Below are 13753 nucleotides of genomic sequence, written 5' to 3' on the forward strand. Positions count from 1 at the left end.
ACAGCCCACTTATCGTTTATGGATTTTATAAAAGAACAGATGCCCTAGTATGACGTTCTGGCTCGTTGGTCTAGGGGTATGATTCTCGCTTCGGGTGCGAGAGGTCCCGGGTTCAAATCCCGGACGAGCCCAAAAGCATTTTATGCGATGGACCACTAATACTTTGCCAAACGTTGGGTCGTATTGCAACGTAATGTCGAAGAAAATAGTGAAAACAAGCAACACACCGTTTTCCAATTATGCAGTCATGTAATTTTGGGACGTTGACTATTGGATTATTTACCGTGTTTTTAGATTTTGGGCGTGTCGATAGTGATGTGATCCTCGGTAATAAAAATGTTATGTTTCTTAATAAAAAGGGACCGAGGGCTCGTCCGGGATTTGAACGTAATGTCGAAGAAAATAGTGAAAACAAGCAACACACCGTTTTCCAATTATGCAGTCATGTAATTTTGGGACGTTGACTATTGGATTATTTACCGTGTTTTTAGATTTTGGGCGTGTCGATAGTGATGTGATCCTCGGTAATAAAAATGTTATGTTTCTTAATAAAAAGGGACCGAGGGCTCGTCCGGGATTTGAACCCGGGACCTCTCGCACCCTAAGCGAGAATCATACCCCTAGACCAACGAGCCGCGTTCAAATACGGAAATACATATCATTTTATAATTTAGTTAGCCATATCTATTTATATTTTAAACAGATTCGTATACGTTCTTGATATTTACTGTGGAGATTTAGAGGCAATCTAGCTACATCATTAAGCTCGCTAAGTAGACAGCTAAGACCAACTGGGAGGAAATGAGTAAGTGGTATCAATGGTATTGGTAAACGCTAATACATAGCTACCGATTGCTAACGTTAATATATTAATTGCTGAATTAATTTATATTTATTCTAGAATAGCTAGCTATCTGTTTCCACTCTACACGGTCAGTTAAATTGCCTGCATCGACACCGGCCGTCGCACCATAGCTGGTAGGCTGAATACAGGACAATGAACGATGGGCCTAACGTTACCCTTTAGCTAGCTAACGTTAGCTCCTGTCTTTAGCTAACGTTAGCTCCTGTGTTGTAGTGGCCTGAGCCACCCAGTGGAAGGCAGCAGTGCGCCAGTAAGAGCTGTCATAATATTCAAGGATGAAGTCGTCTTTTAATTGGTCGATAGAAACCAATAGCTTTATCCCAGACTTTTGCTATGGCCAATCAGGGGCCTTGTGGGCGGGACATCGTCTTGCAAAACTATCTGCTCCAAATTGAACCTTTGTGACTGTTGTGATCGTGAATCTAGTCAAAGCCGAGTGATAGTTGTTTATGGAAACCCCTGTCGGACACTATTTGGGGTCATATTTCTTCTCCGTTTGCGTTAGACTCCACGCGAGTCCCTAAAAGAAAGCTCTAAAGTTAGCAGATGATAGTAGTCAGCTAAGTTAGCTAAGCTAACTACCTAGCTTGAAGCATGCCGAATTTTTGCGCGGCCCCAAACTGTACACGGAAGAGCACACAGTCCGATTTGGCTTTTTTTCGGTTTCCACGCGACCCAGAGAGGTAAGACGTCATCTCTAACGTTACCCCTAAATATGAATGTAACAACCGGTAGCATTGTGCGCTTTCATAGTTACAATGACTGAGAAATCATAACTTGTGCAAAGTTAACGTGATGAGCGACTAACCAACGCAGTGCCTCAATATGTTTTTCATGTTGACGTCTCAACTTTACAATATCTATGCACGGTTCATGTTAACACGTTTTACAGAAAACCACCATGTTCACTGATACTTAGAGGTACATATTGATGCTGTGTAACGTTAAGTGACTCAGGAGTAACTTGAGGCCACAACATGCAAACTGCACACAAATCATTTAATTTCTTTACATTCTGAGTTGTGGCAAAACGTTTTTTTTAGCTGTCTGTCAACACCACAATCAACAAGTTTAGTATGCATGTTGTCATATTGAATGCACTTATCCCAAATGAACATTCTAGAAGTTGTTAGAAGAAGTGTATACAAACACAGCTACTGTCTCAGTTCATTACCGTTTTTGTCTTTTTTTTAGATGCAGAATCTGGGTAGAGAACTGCCGCAGAGCAGACCTCGAAGCGAAAACATCGGACCAGTTGAACAAGCACTACAGATTATGTGCCAAACACTTTGACCCATTGATGGTGTGCAAAACAGTGAGTATCTAAACACAATTCTAAAGTGCCTGCCAGCGTGTTTCCACCTGTTTCTCAAAAGTGTCCCAGAAAATGACTTACTTGAGTGTGTTGCCTTTCAGAGCCCCTACAGGACTGTGTTGAAGGATACAGCCATTCCAACCATATTTGATCTGACAAGCCATCTAAAAAATCCCCATACCAGACATCGCAAGCGGATTAAAGAACTTGTAAGAACAAGATTCATTAGTTCTGTTGTTTTAAATGCACAGATTAACCGTGGTAGTCAGAGATTTGTAAATTAACATAAGTTTGTCATTTCAGACTGAAGAAGATCTGAGGAAGATTAAAGAAAGGAGATGTAAGTCAATGTGGAACTTATTTGTTGCCAGTAAAGTTAAATAATGTTCATTTTATTCAGTATTCGCTGAAATCTGCGTCCTTCTATTGTTTGTTTCTTTCCCCCCCCCCAGTGGCGTCTTCTATTGAACAGCTTGCTTCCAAAAAAGATGCAGTTGAGGACAGCACAAGCACCACCGAGGATGAGCCTCAACTGTCCACAGAGGAAAAGGAGTGTCGTGAATACCTGCGGTCGCTGTTTGAGGTCGTGGTCATGTTAGGGAAGCAGAGTATCCCGTTAGCGGCCGGCAAAGCATCTGAAGCTGAATACATGTCGAACAACTTCCAGGCCCTTCTCGATTACCGCATGAACGCTGGTGACGAAGCTCTGAAAAAGAGATTTCAGGCGACGGCTGTGAACACGGAATACGTCTCTGCAACCCAGCAGAACCAGCTGCTGGACATCTGCGAGAACACGGTGAGAGAGGAGATGCTGATGGAGGTGAGAGAGAGCCGCTTCTTCTCCCTAGTGACGGGGGACCTTGTTGAATTTGCCAACGAGAAGCACCTGCCTTTGTTTTTGCACTTTGTGAATCAGCACAACGTCCTCAGAGAAGAGTTTCTGGACTTCATGTCTTTTGATGGCGATGAGACGGCGCTGGTGGAGAGGCTGGAGGCCCAGCTGACCGACCGCTGGGGGCTCAGCATGGAGGACTGCCGTGGGCAGGCCCACAAGGCCACCGGGACGTCTACCACCAAGATGAAAGCGGTGGCGGTGTTACTGATGGAGAAGTACCCTCTGGCGTTGCACATGCCTTGCTCTCACATGGCGCTGAACGTCCACCTGGCCAACAGTCTGCCTTTTCCCAATGTCCAGGTGGTCATGGAGACTCTGAGAAGGATTGGCGCTTTCTTCAGAACCCCGTTCACACAGGAGGAACTTGAAAAAGCGGTCTCTACTCACTACCAGAAGAACGAAGAGAAAGCAGCTTCGCTGAAACAAGCCTGCGGCTCAGCATGGACCGAGCAGCACAACGTCTTCGATGTGCTGCTGGATATGCTGCCGCCCCTGCTGCTGTGCATGGACGGCATTCGGGACAATGATGAGGGGAAGTTTGCCGACACTGTTGCAGCGAATGCGTATTCAGTCACGGAAACTCTGTCCGACTTTGAGATCATCGTCACCGTCGTCATCTTAAAGAATGTCCTCACATTCACCAGAGCCTTCGGGAGGAATCTGCAAGGGGAAACACTCGATGTGTTTTTTGCCGCCAACAGCCTCACCGCTGTCCTCCATTCTCTGAACGAAGTCAACGATAACATCGATGTCTACCACGAGTTCTGGTACGAGGAGGCGGTGAGCGTGGCCAACGTCATGGAGATTCCCGTGAAGGTGCCGAGGTTGTTTCTAAGGAAACAGCGTGCGGCCGATGTGGGTGAAATCCAAGCGGAGGCGTATTTCAAGGAGTATGTGACCGTCCCCGTTATCCACGGCATCATGCAGGAGGTGGAGGACATGTTCTCCGAGACCAACCTCAAAGCTCTCAAGTGCCTGTCGCTGGTCCCAGCCGTCATGGGGCAAATGAAGTTCAACACCACCGAGGAGAACTACGCCGACGTGTACCGCAACGACCTCCCCAGCCCGGACACGCTTCCTGCAGAGCTCCACTGCTGGAGAATCAAGTGGAAGCACCGGGGCAAAGAGGTGCGCCTGCCCACCACCATCTACGAAACCCTTCAGCTGCCAGACGTCAAGTTCTTTCCCAACGTGAACTCTTTCCTCAAGGTGCTTTTCGCCTTGCCGGTGCTGAAACTAGAGGACAAAGCGAGCGACAAAGCCACCGACAAAGCCACCGACAAAGCCAGCGACAAAGCGAGCGACAAAGCGAGCGACCGGCTGCAGGCTTATCTCGACAGCGTGCCCGCTAAGCAGTGGAACAAAAGTCTGGCGATGCTGAACGTTAACACTCATGTCAAACATGACTTGGATGTGATGGTAGACAAATATTGCAGACTCTATTCGGAGGACGATCCTGAGGCTGAAGCTGGGGAAGTGGCTGAGGCTGGGGACGTGGCTGATGCTGGGGAAGTGGCTGAGGAAGTGGCTGATGCTGGGGAAGTGCCTGAGGAAGTGGCTGATGCTGGGGAAGTGGCTGAGGAAATGGCTGAAGCTGGGGAAGTGGCTGAGGAAGAAGCTGCGACGAAATGATTTGACACAAACACCGAGCTCGCTCAGCTGTTTGGGACAAAAGTGAAGGAAACGGATATGCTGTCAGTCATAAACACATCCTCATTTTGGTCGCTCGTTTTGATGTATGTTCATGGATATGAGAACTAATGATTTTAATGCTTTTGTTAAGACGTGATCGATACCATTTGTTCAGTCCTGATGTTTCACAGAAAAAAAGAAATGACCCGTGTTCTTATTGTACGTAGTAAAAAAATAATTTGTAAATAAGTAAGCAAAACTGCCATAAACGGCTCATTTACTGTCGGCTTTTCTGTATTATGTGCTTTTAATTCACAAGTTGCTTTGTTGATACACAGCACATCTATGCCTTTCCACTGACTATGAGGCAGGAAGAGCACAAGAGGGAGCAGTTACACCAACATCAGCATGCTCAATTGGAAGACTCTCTTTCTGCTTTGCTTTTACACAAAGTAGTCGTTTACATTTTATACACAACTTCCACAATGTGTTTTCTGTTTGGTTCAATAAAAAAAGAATGCCTAGAAATCAAAATGAAGGCACTTTGAGTCCGCTTCATGTACATGTTTCCTCTTTCCTCAGTTATATTCATACATCATGTTTGGGTCCATCTACTTACTGCCTGAAGCATAAAGGCAAAACCCTGCAGTTTGATATTTAATAAAGTAAACCTTTATATATATTTTTTATAGTAATCGGCCATTTCCTCGAGGTGGAACAACAGGCTGCTGGTACATCCTCTGTAGTTTGAAGTTGGCATTTCCTGACATGGCAGCCCATGTGGTTAAACGTGTCTCCTCCCTCTCTGCTGGCCAGACGTGTTGGTGACGAGCTCAGGTGAGAGTTCACCGTGCAAACTCAGACCCCGGGCATCTCGGAAGCATCACACAAATGTGGGTGGGGTCGCTTTGATGCGCAACCAGACAGCAACGTGCAAAACACTCCAAAGTCCGTTCAAACTTCTGTAAGAACAACCAGGCTGCAGGAGGAGAGCGAAGGAAGCGTTGGGTGAAGATCGGTAAGAGCATATCTATATAAATAAGGAGGGATCACCCTGACTGGACAGAAGCTGAGGCTACAGGGGGAGTGACCGAGCATTTGCAAGTCTTCGAGACGTGAGTAGGACGTTTATTTACACGTTTATCCCCCATCTAGAGCTTTTTTTCTCCTGCGCATCTATTTCTCGCCAGCCTCATAGTTTTTTTATCATCATCATGGCATGGCCGTGCATCACGCGTGCTTGCTGCGTCAACCGCTTTTGGACGGAGCTGGACAAAGCGGACATCGCGGTGCCTTTGGTTTTCACCAAATATTCGGACGTGGCCGGCGTGCAGCATCTTCCCCATCACCCGCAGCCGAGACAGAAGAGGGCCGGAGGCATTGCCATAGAAACCCAGCCCCATCCCGACGAGCATGAGACCGGGAAGGCACCGCCCGCGACGGGTGCCGCAGCGGGCAAAGATGGCTCTGCAGCGTCCGTCATGCGCCAAGACTTCAAGGCGTGGAAAGTGCGCCCCGAGCCCAGCTGCAAGCCCCGAGATGAGTTCCAACGCTCGGAGGCCCCGTTCAATACCAAAACTCAGTACCAGAAGGATTACAAGCCCTGGCCTTTACCGAAGAAGCACGACCACCCTTGGATACCCAAACCCAGCCCCGCCATCGCGACCTCCGGTGGGCCGGAGCGGAGCGCAGGGACCGCTAAACTGGATCATGCGGCCGCCGAGGCCGAGAGCGGCGTGGAGAAGTGCGAGATCGAGGAGAAAACGCAGGAGAAAGAGTCAAAGGAGCCGGCCAAGAGAAGCGTGAAGAGGGAAAAGTCAGCAGAGAGACAGACGGCTGAGAAGACGGAAGATCAGGTGCCCGCAGACGTGAGCGCCGAGCAGAGGAAAGGCAGAGCAGCTGCAGACGCTCTGAACAGACAGATCAAGTCGACTTCTAGCAGCTATAGGTAAGTCTGCGGTGACCATGTAGTGTGAGGGGTGTTTATTCTCAGAGCATTGGAATAAATGCCTTTTTGCTTGTGCCTTTCTAAAGACGTTTTCTTTCGGCTTTCAACAGTGCTGCACAGTACACAACATTTCTGACATTATCACAACTAACCCACAGAGGCAGCTGCTGCATGCCACACTGCTATCCAGTGATAAAGCACTTAGGTTTATTTGGTATTGCATGGTCTCTTGTTGCAATCTCCAGCGATTTCCAAAGCAAACTGATACCACCACAGACAAAGGTTGCATCATTGATTTGTTCCTGCTCTATCCCCCCTAAGAGTACTACCGAATCAATGCAGTAGCCCATGAATGAGAAGAGCCAGTAAAAGGGTCTGAATGTAATCATGTGTCTTAACGTGGTTTCTGCAGGCTGCCTCTGGATTGATTTAGGGATGCATGATGCGTGCCAGCAAACGAGCCTTGATGGCTTCAGTCTGCCCCACAGATTTATTGAAGTTAACATACACCAGTGCCTTCAATTTGTTAGGAGAAACTTATTCCAAAGGATTATTTGAAATGAGCTCAAACTGACCAATGTATTATAGTTATTAAAGCAGAGTTACTATGTGAGCAACACAACTAAACTTAATCTGATTACATAGTTAATGACATGCGTGGTTAATAAGTGGCAGTTGCATAGAAGAAGAAGAACACAGACACATAAATCAAACATAAACAAAGAAACGTTAGAGATGACGTTAGAGATGACATAAAACCCTTGTTCATCTTTGAACTAGATTTTCTTATGAGTTGATTAAACCCTGTTTCCTGTCTAAAATTGCCAATCGTGCATATTTTTCTAGTTCTTCAGACAGTGGGCTCAGAGCTAGACGCTCGAATCGTCACTAGTGGTAAACAATTAAATGTTCATGTGAGCGTTATCTAGTGTGCGGACATGTTTTTTTCTGTCCAGCACTTATTGTCTGGTTGTACGTGCTTTTTTGAAAACGTTTCGATAACTGGCCAAAAAGCCCAAAGATATCCGTTAATCTGGAAACTCATTGTCAAATTAATTAATAATAAGTAATCATACATTGCGGCCGTAGAAACCTCTCTGCTTGCTTTCCCCCCCCCCCACTGTTTGTAGGACTGAGTTCAAGGCATATAAGGATGTGAAACCGGTGAAGGCCATTAAAGCTGCATCTCAGTACAAACCCCCAGTGGAGGAGACCAGTCGGGAAACCAGCTACAGCGCCACATACAAGGGGGAGCAGGTGAAGGCTCACCCCGCTGACAACAAGCTGATAGACCGCAGGAGGATACGCAGCCTGTACAGTCAGCCTGGCAAGGAAGCTGCCAAGGTGAGAGCATGCCCACACACAGACCCACTGATGTTGGTTTAGGTCTGTAAAATACGAGTGCCATTTACTATTCTAAGAGTTTCCTCTAAGTCTACTGAATTGTAGTCATGTCTAAAACTTTGTAAGCCCTGCTATACCAAATGCTTTAGTACTTTGGGATTAAGTTTGACTTTCTTTTGAACATGAGTTCTTGCTCACTGGAAGCACTGCTACTTAAATGTCACTCTGTGGCCCGATGGCAGATGATTAGCTCTCAGACTTATTATACACAAACAAAACAGCTTCACATTTCAATTTTAAGACATTTTAGATAAAAAAATAAGTAGTTTTTATTGTTATATTACTCCATCATACATATAAATCAGCCAGTGAAAAGTTTAAATAGCCAGTTTGTGATTTTTGAACAAAACAAACGACACCAAACACATGTATTGCATCAGTTTGACATTTTCATAGTATCCGATGTTTGTATTACAGCAGCAAGTGACATAGAGTGGTATCTTGGTGCATGTTATCGACAGTTCAGACGACAATTGGTTAAAAATGTGTCTGTAGTAGTGTGTTCATATGGCCACTCCCTCTCTCATTCTCGTAGGACGTCTCAGAGACTGAGAGCAGCTCTGTTCTAAATCTGCTGTAGTCAGGTGTGTTCACTGTTTCTTCTAGAAGGCATGGAGGCTGACCTCAAATTGATCAGAGGCAATTGTACATACTGGACACACACGTACACGCTCAGTATGCGCCTTGGTCAGTACGAGCCACAGTCACACGTATCACGCAGCTGCCAGACGCAACTCTGCAAAAACTATCGCGCCACATCTTCACTGTTTGCCCCACCTCTCAGCCCGCACCGCCCACCAGGCTTTATGAAAATAAGGAGGTTTATGAAAGAGGGTGGATTCATTGATAAATGGAAGAAACAAAGTAGCTGAGATGATATTTTCCAAGTCAGATGAGAATCAAAACAAAAGAGATGGATTTATTGCATCAGTGGAGGCCAATAAGACAAACATGTCATCCCATTAAATTAGTACATTTAAACAGATCTTTGCTGTTTATGGCTCTATTTTGGTGACAATGTATGGTGCAAATTTTCCTCAGGCAAAATGGTATTTTAGTTTTCACATTTGGAAACTAACAGACACAATTGGCGGTTTTACTGCACACAAGAGGGAAGAGAGGCACAGCAGGGTGTGTGACAATGGCAAGTTGTATCAAGCATTGGCAACACTTGTTTGCAGATGATGTCATCCTTTTTGGCTTTTGCTGTCTGATTGGCATTGTAGTTTGCAGTTCAGTATGATGCAGCCATGAAGATCTAACTTTATTCTTCAAGGTCCACAGCATCAAGAATGTGTGCTGAAAATGAGTAAATGTCATGTTAAAAGCACCATGGTGCAGAGTGCATTTTAAGAGTTTTTTGGCCATGAAGGACTCGTTCCCCTACCACACCCGATAACATACTGTATTCCACGTTGATGTGTCTGTGGCACCTGTGCACCAGATCCTTTTCGTTCACAAACAGAGCCCTTCATTATAACTGTCAGGAGAAAAAAAAAAAAGCCTTTTACAAACATTTGTCATCTCTTACACGTTTTTAAGTTTTATTTATTCAGCAAAAGTTGAGCATGCAACTTTTTTGCTGTCCACCAACTCATTTATACAAATTGATCTGGGAGCTTAATCCGTGAGTCTTTTATTCTTGTGGCAACTCGACAAGAGCAGAGAGAAGCTAAGTGCCTTGCTCAATTTTCCCAGTTGGTATGGGAATTTGAACCAGCGATCCTCCGGTCACACGCCTGCTTCTCAAACGTCAGGGTTTTGCCACCACTATGAATGGTTGAATGTTAACAAAATATTCTTTCTTTAAGGCGTAAAACTAACATCATATGCTAATACAAACCATTAGCATTGTATGTTATGGTTTCTTTAAAACTTAAATGGAAAACTGCACGGCCTACTGTTTTATAAAAGGAAAAGCACAAATACACCTTTTGTGCTGTTCTTTTTTCCTTTATCCTCATTGCACTAACCACATAATGCAAACATCGCCTCTACCATCTGGTGTCATTTGCCTGTATTTATATTAAGTACCGGGGTACAAAAGGTACGTATTGCATGCTACAATATGACTTTGACATCATTTAGATTCTCCATTATTCAAGCAATCGATTTAAGGAATAGTTTTGACATTTTGGGAAATGCGCTTATTTGCTTTCTAACCAGGAGTTAGATGAGAAGATCGATGCTGCTCTCTTCTACCCGTCTCGCTGTCATGGGAAGACTCCGAGACGTCATTGCCCCAAGAAATAGTCCAGCACATAATACACTCATAACCTTTGGATTGAACCGAGCTAGCTGTTTCCCCATTTCCATTTTTTTTTACCAAACTAAGTTATTGGCTGCTGGCTGTAGCTTCTTATTGAATGGACAGACATGAGAAAAGCCTAGATTTTATCATCTAACTCTTGGCAACAGAGCGATTAAGTGAATTTCCCGAAATATCAAACTATTGCCTTAACATCGGTTTAAGTTGAATTGACTATTTTCGTCTTTACTCTCAGGACTTTCACCTCTCTTCTGTTTCAGGTGGATAAACCAGTGTCTCGCACCAAACCAAAAAAGACACCAACAACAACAACAGGGAAAATGGTGAAAAAATCAAAAGAGAAGCAGATTGCTAGTTCCCAGTCAGCCAAGAAGAAGCCGTCCTTGGTCGCCCCAGAGGCCAACCCAGATGGAGTTGTCACAAAGAAGAGCAAAGAGATCAGCAATAGACTGGCTGAAGCGAAGCAGTAAAAGCAGTTCATCCCTACACTGTTATCTGTGTGATCAAAGGCGACTTGACGAATTAGGCAAATTTCTTCCGTTTGGTTTATTTCCCTACCTGTTGTTTTTGCTGTCCTGTCATTGTTCACCTTTCGAATGGGCACTGGTGTTAAGCTTTTAGAGTAAAGCAAATAATTTCACTTTAAAATGTGTGTGCGTGAGCGTGTGTGAGCGTGTGTGTGTGTATGTAAATGTGTGAAAGTGTGTGATTCCTTGTTTTTCGCTGCACAGAACCGCTTTATATTGTTGAGCACATCATTTGCACATTATTTATATGAGTTCTGTTTGACATTGAACTATAAAAAAGAGCCATCAGTACACGTGTACGTGTGTATGAAAGGACATTTTTACCTTTCTCTGAATGACGATTGAGATAAATATAATGATTGTATAACATGTCAAAGGGATGCTTTTTCTCTCAGACTGTATCACACACAAGGTTTTGTGAAAGTACAAAATCTGTTTTATAGTTGCGTTTCCTCGTTGCAGTGCCTCCGCTGTATGGTCCTGGTTTTCATTTCGTTGTTCTGGGTGATATCTGGTTTTATCAGTTTGGTTGCTAAGAAACCAAATGAACTGTAATATAATTGCTACAGCTTGCATGCAGGACCCCGTTTTCGGTTGAGTAGCAACATTTTAGCAGACTTTATGTCACAGTCACATTTTAGCTTGTAAATTGAGCCTTTAAAGTTAAGTATATAGGGGCAAGACCTTTTCAAATATAATGCATGTGTAGTAATAGATCCTGGCCACTCCATAGAAACAAAAGTGCATCCACTCAGTAAAATCATAGTCTAGTGGCTGTTAAAGCTGTAAACTAAACACACCAGCAAAATGGTTTCACCCACAAACATGTTTCTTGCAATCTAAATGAAGATCCACTCCTTCGATTTAATGGGCATACTGGAGTTTTTATGATGACTCAGTATTTTGTGACGTTGTACTCTATCCTCTCCTTTGAGCTGTGACGCTGTAATTGTGCTAAGTAAGTTAAACAAATTATGCATTATAGGTCTGAAAAGGGAGAACCTATTGTAGTTACTCAACACATTGTGAATGGGCTGATCTCTCCAGGTGTTGAAGGACAGGGAATGGGCCAGGACTTGAAGTTCAGCTCTTTGAAATGCTGCTCTGTGAAAATGTGCAAAAAAAACCATCTGTTCATTATAAACATGACATGAAGTGTTTGTACTTAAACCCTTAGCGGCCAACTTGGCTGCAGTGTGTGAGAGCCCATTTGAGCACTACCACAGTGTGTCTGCTTCCAGTTTTGGCTTCTGTGTGTGTGTGTGTGAGTGTGAGAGACTTTTCTGTGTATGGCCTCTACAGCCTGCTGCCTGCTAGTATCAAGTCTGACCCAACCACTAGACGTGCTGCTGTGCACTCCAATACCCTGGTGCTATATCTCTCATTGTGTATGCTGTCTGGTTTGGGCTTTGTGTGGAGTCATATCAGAGAGAAACGATGTTGTGACGACGTCATACCGCTGCAAACATGTTGTGATATTGTGCTTGTACTCTCATCTTGCTCTGAATGAACTCTTGATTAAAATGATGATACAGAATCCTGTGTTGTGACTCATTGTTTGGCGTTTGTGTTTCTTTAATATATTTAGAAAATTTAAAAATAGTATTTTACTTTGATATGATATAGAAAATGTTCTTTAAAATAGTGATTTTGAATTGGAGAAAAAAAAGTTAAATGACAATATGGGTTTTAACGAATAGTTGTAGTTCATATTTTGTTTGAATTTGCTGCAGCAGCCTTTGAACACTTCAGTAATTTATCGTCTTGACATATTCTGTGTATTATTCTATATATTTTGTTCTGAATATTTACAAAAATATCAAGGCTTTCAATTAATAGCACAGTAAAATCGAAGGAGATGGTAGTTGTATTGCAGAGAATACAAAATGAACCTAACGAAGCGTTCCTAGGCCTGGATTGTATTTCCACAGCGCTCCAAAGCACAGTATGTAAGGAACAGTATGTTTCATTTTTAAAGAGAATGCGTGTTGTTCCCTGCAAAGCACAGCCAACATTTAGATCCATTTAAAGTATTTTTCTGAGACGTAATGGGCACATTGTTTTTTCCATGTTTCTTACAGTTCAGGGATTAAATAATTAGGAGATGCAAAATGGCCTTATCTTAAGGCAAAAGATTCAAAGTTCAAAAAGTAAAATGGGAAAATGATTCGATCATTTTTCAGTTAATTCACTAGCTGGCTTTAAGATGCTGGTGTTCATTTTCCTGTGAATCAGTCATCCTGACATAAAACTCTTTGAATAATTCAGTTGTTATGTGCCCATGAAATATTGAATCACAGATCAGCGATGGCACCAGAGCTGCCTAAGCTTTGTCCCCTCTCTAACAGACTTGTCTGGCTGGTTACAGCCTCACCTACATAGCTTATAATACTGTATTGAGAGGGTAGAATTGAGATTTTATACACTTGTTTCACTAGGTATGAAATATATACTATATGATTTATTGGTGGCCATTATTGTCATGTTGAATTTACAGCCATCCAAGTTTGAGAGCCTGCTCCAGTGTTACAAATTCTCATGTGAATGAAATGTGCACCACAACATGAAAGGGCATTTTGAACATCTGCATTGTTGATATCACTGCACAATATTGTGTTACCTCCTTGGAGTTGTATCGACTTCATATCAGGAGACATGCACCCTCATGGAAATATGATATTTCTTGGACAGGCAAAGACACGGCATATTTGGGTGCTGATAGTCAGCATATTATGACCTCTAGTGGATAAGAGCCAATGTTGCACAATCGCAAAGCATCACGTTAACAGGATACAAAGTAAGGTGGCTGCTGGCTAAGCGATGCAACTCAGATTTCCTTCTTGTAAGCATCCAGTTCATGAAGGTGTCCAAGGTGTCCACAGGCTAGATGGGACATGT

General features: G+C 43.7%; 2 protein-coding genes across 2 annotated transcripts; both read left to right on the top strand.

Moving 5' to 3' along the window:
- Positions 1–1271: 1271 nt before the first annotated feature.
- Positions 1272–5225, top strand: thap12b (THAP domain containing 12b). The gene is made up of 5 exons (XM_079166568.1): positions 1272–1548; positions 2060–2180; positions 2282–2389; positions 2484–2520; positions 2633–5225. Exons 1-5 carry the CDS (start codon positions 1460–1462, stop codon positions 4705–4707), a joined length of 2430 nt encoding a protein of 809 aa, XP_079022694.1. The 5' UTR covers positions 1272–1459; the 3' UTR covers positions 4708–5225.
- A 696-nt stretch (positions 5226–5921) lies between these two features.
- On the top strand, positions 5922–11776 carry map6b (microtubule-associated protein 6b; the record flags this gene model as incomplete). Its single annotated transcript, XM_079166518.1, has 3 exons — positions 5922–6655; positions 7786–7999; positions 10589–11776. The coding sequence occupies 3 exons, from the start codon at positions 5922–5924 to the stop codon at positions 10796–10798; spliced, it is 1158 nt and encodes a 385-aa protein (XP_079022644.1). The 3' UTR covers positions 10799–11776.
- Positions 11777–13753: the final 1977 nt, after the last annotated feature.

The sequence above is a fragment of the Pholis gunnellus genome, assembly GCF_910591455.1.
Source record: "Pholis gunnellus genome assembly, chromosome: 9".
Lineage (NCBI taxonomy): Eukaryota > Metazoa > Chordata > Actinopteri > Perciformes > Pholidae > Pholis > Pholis gunnellus.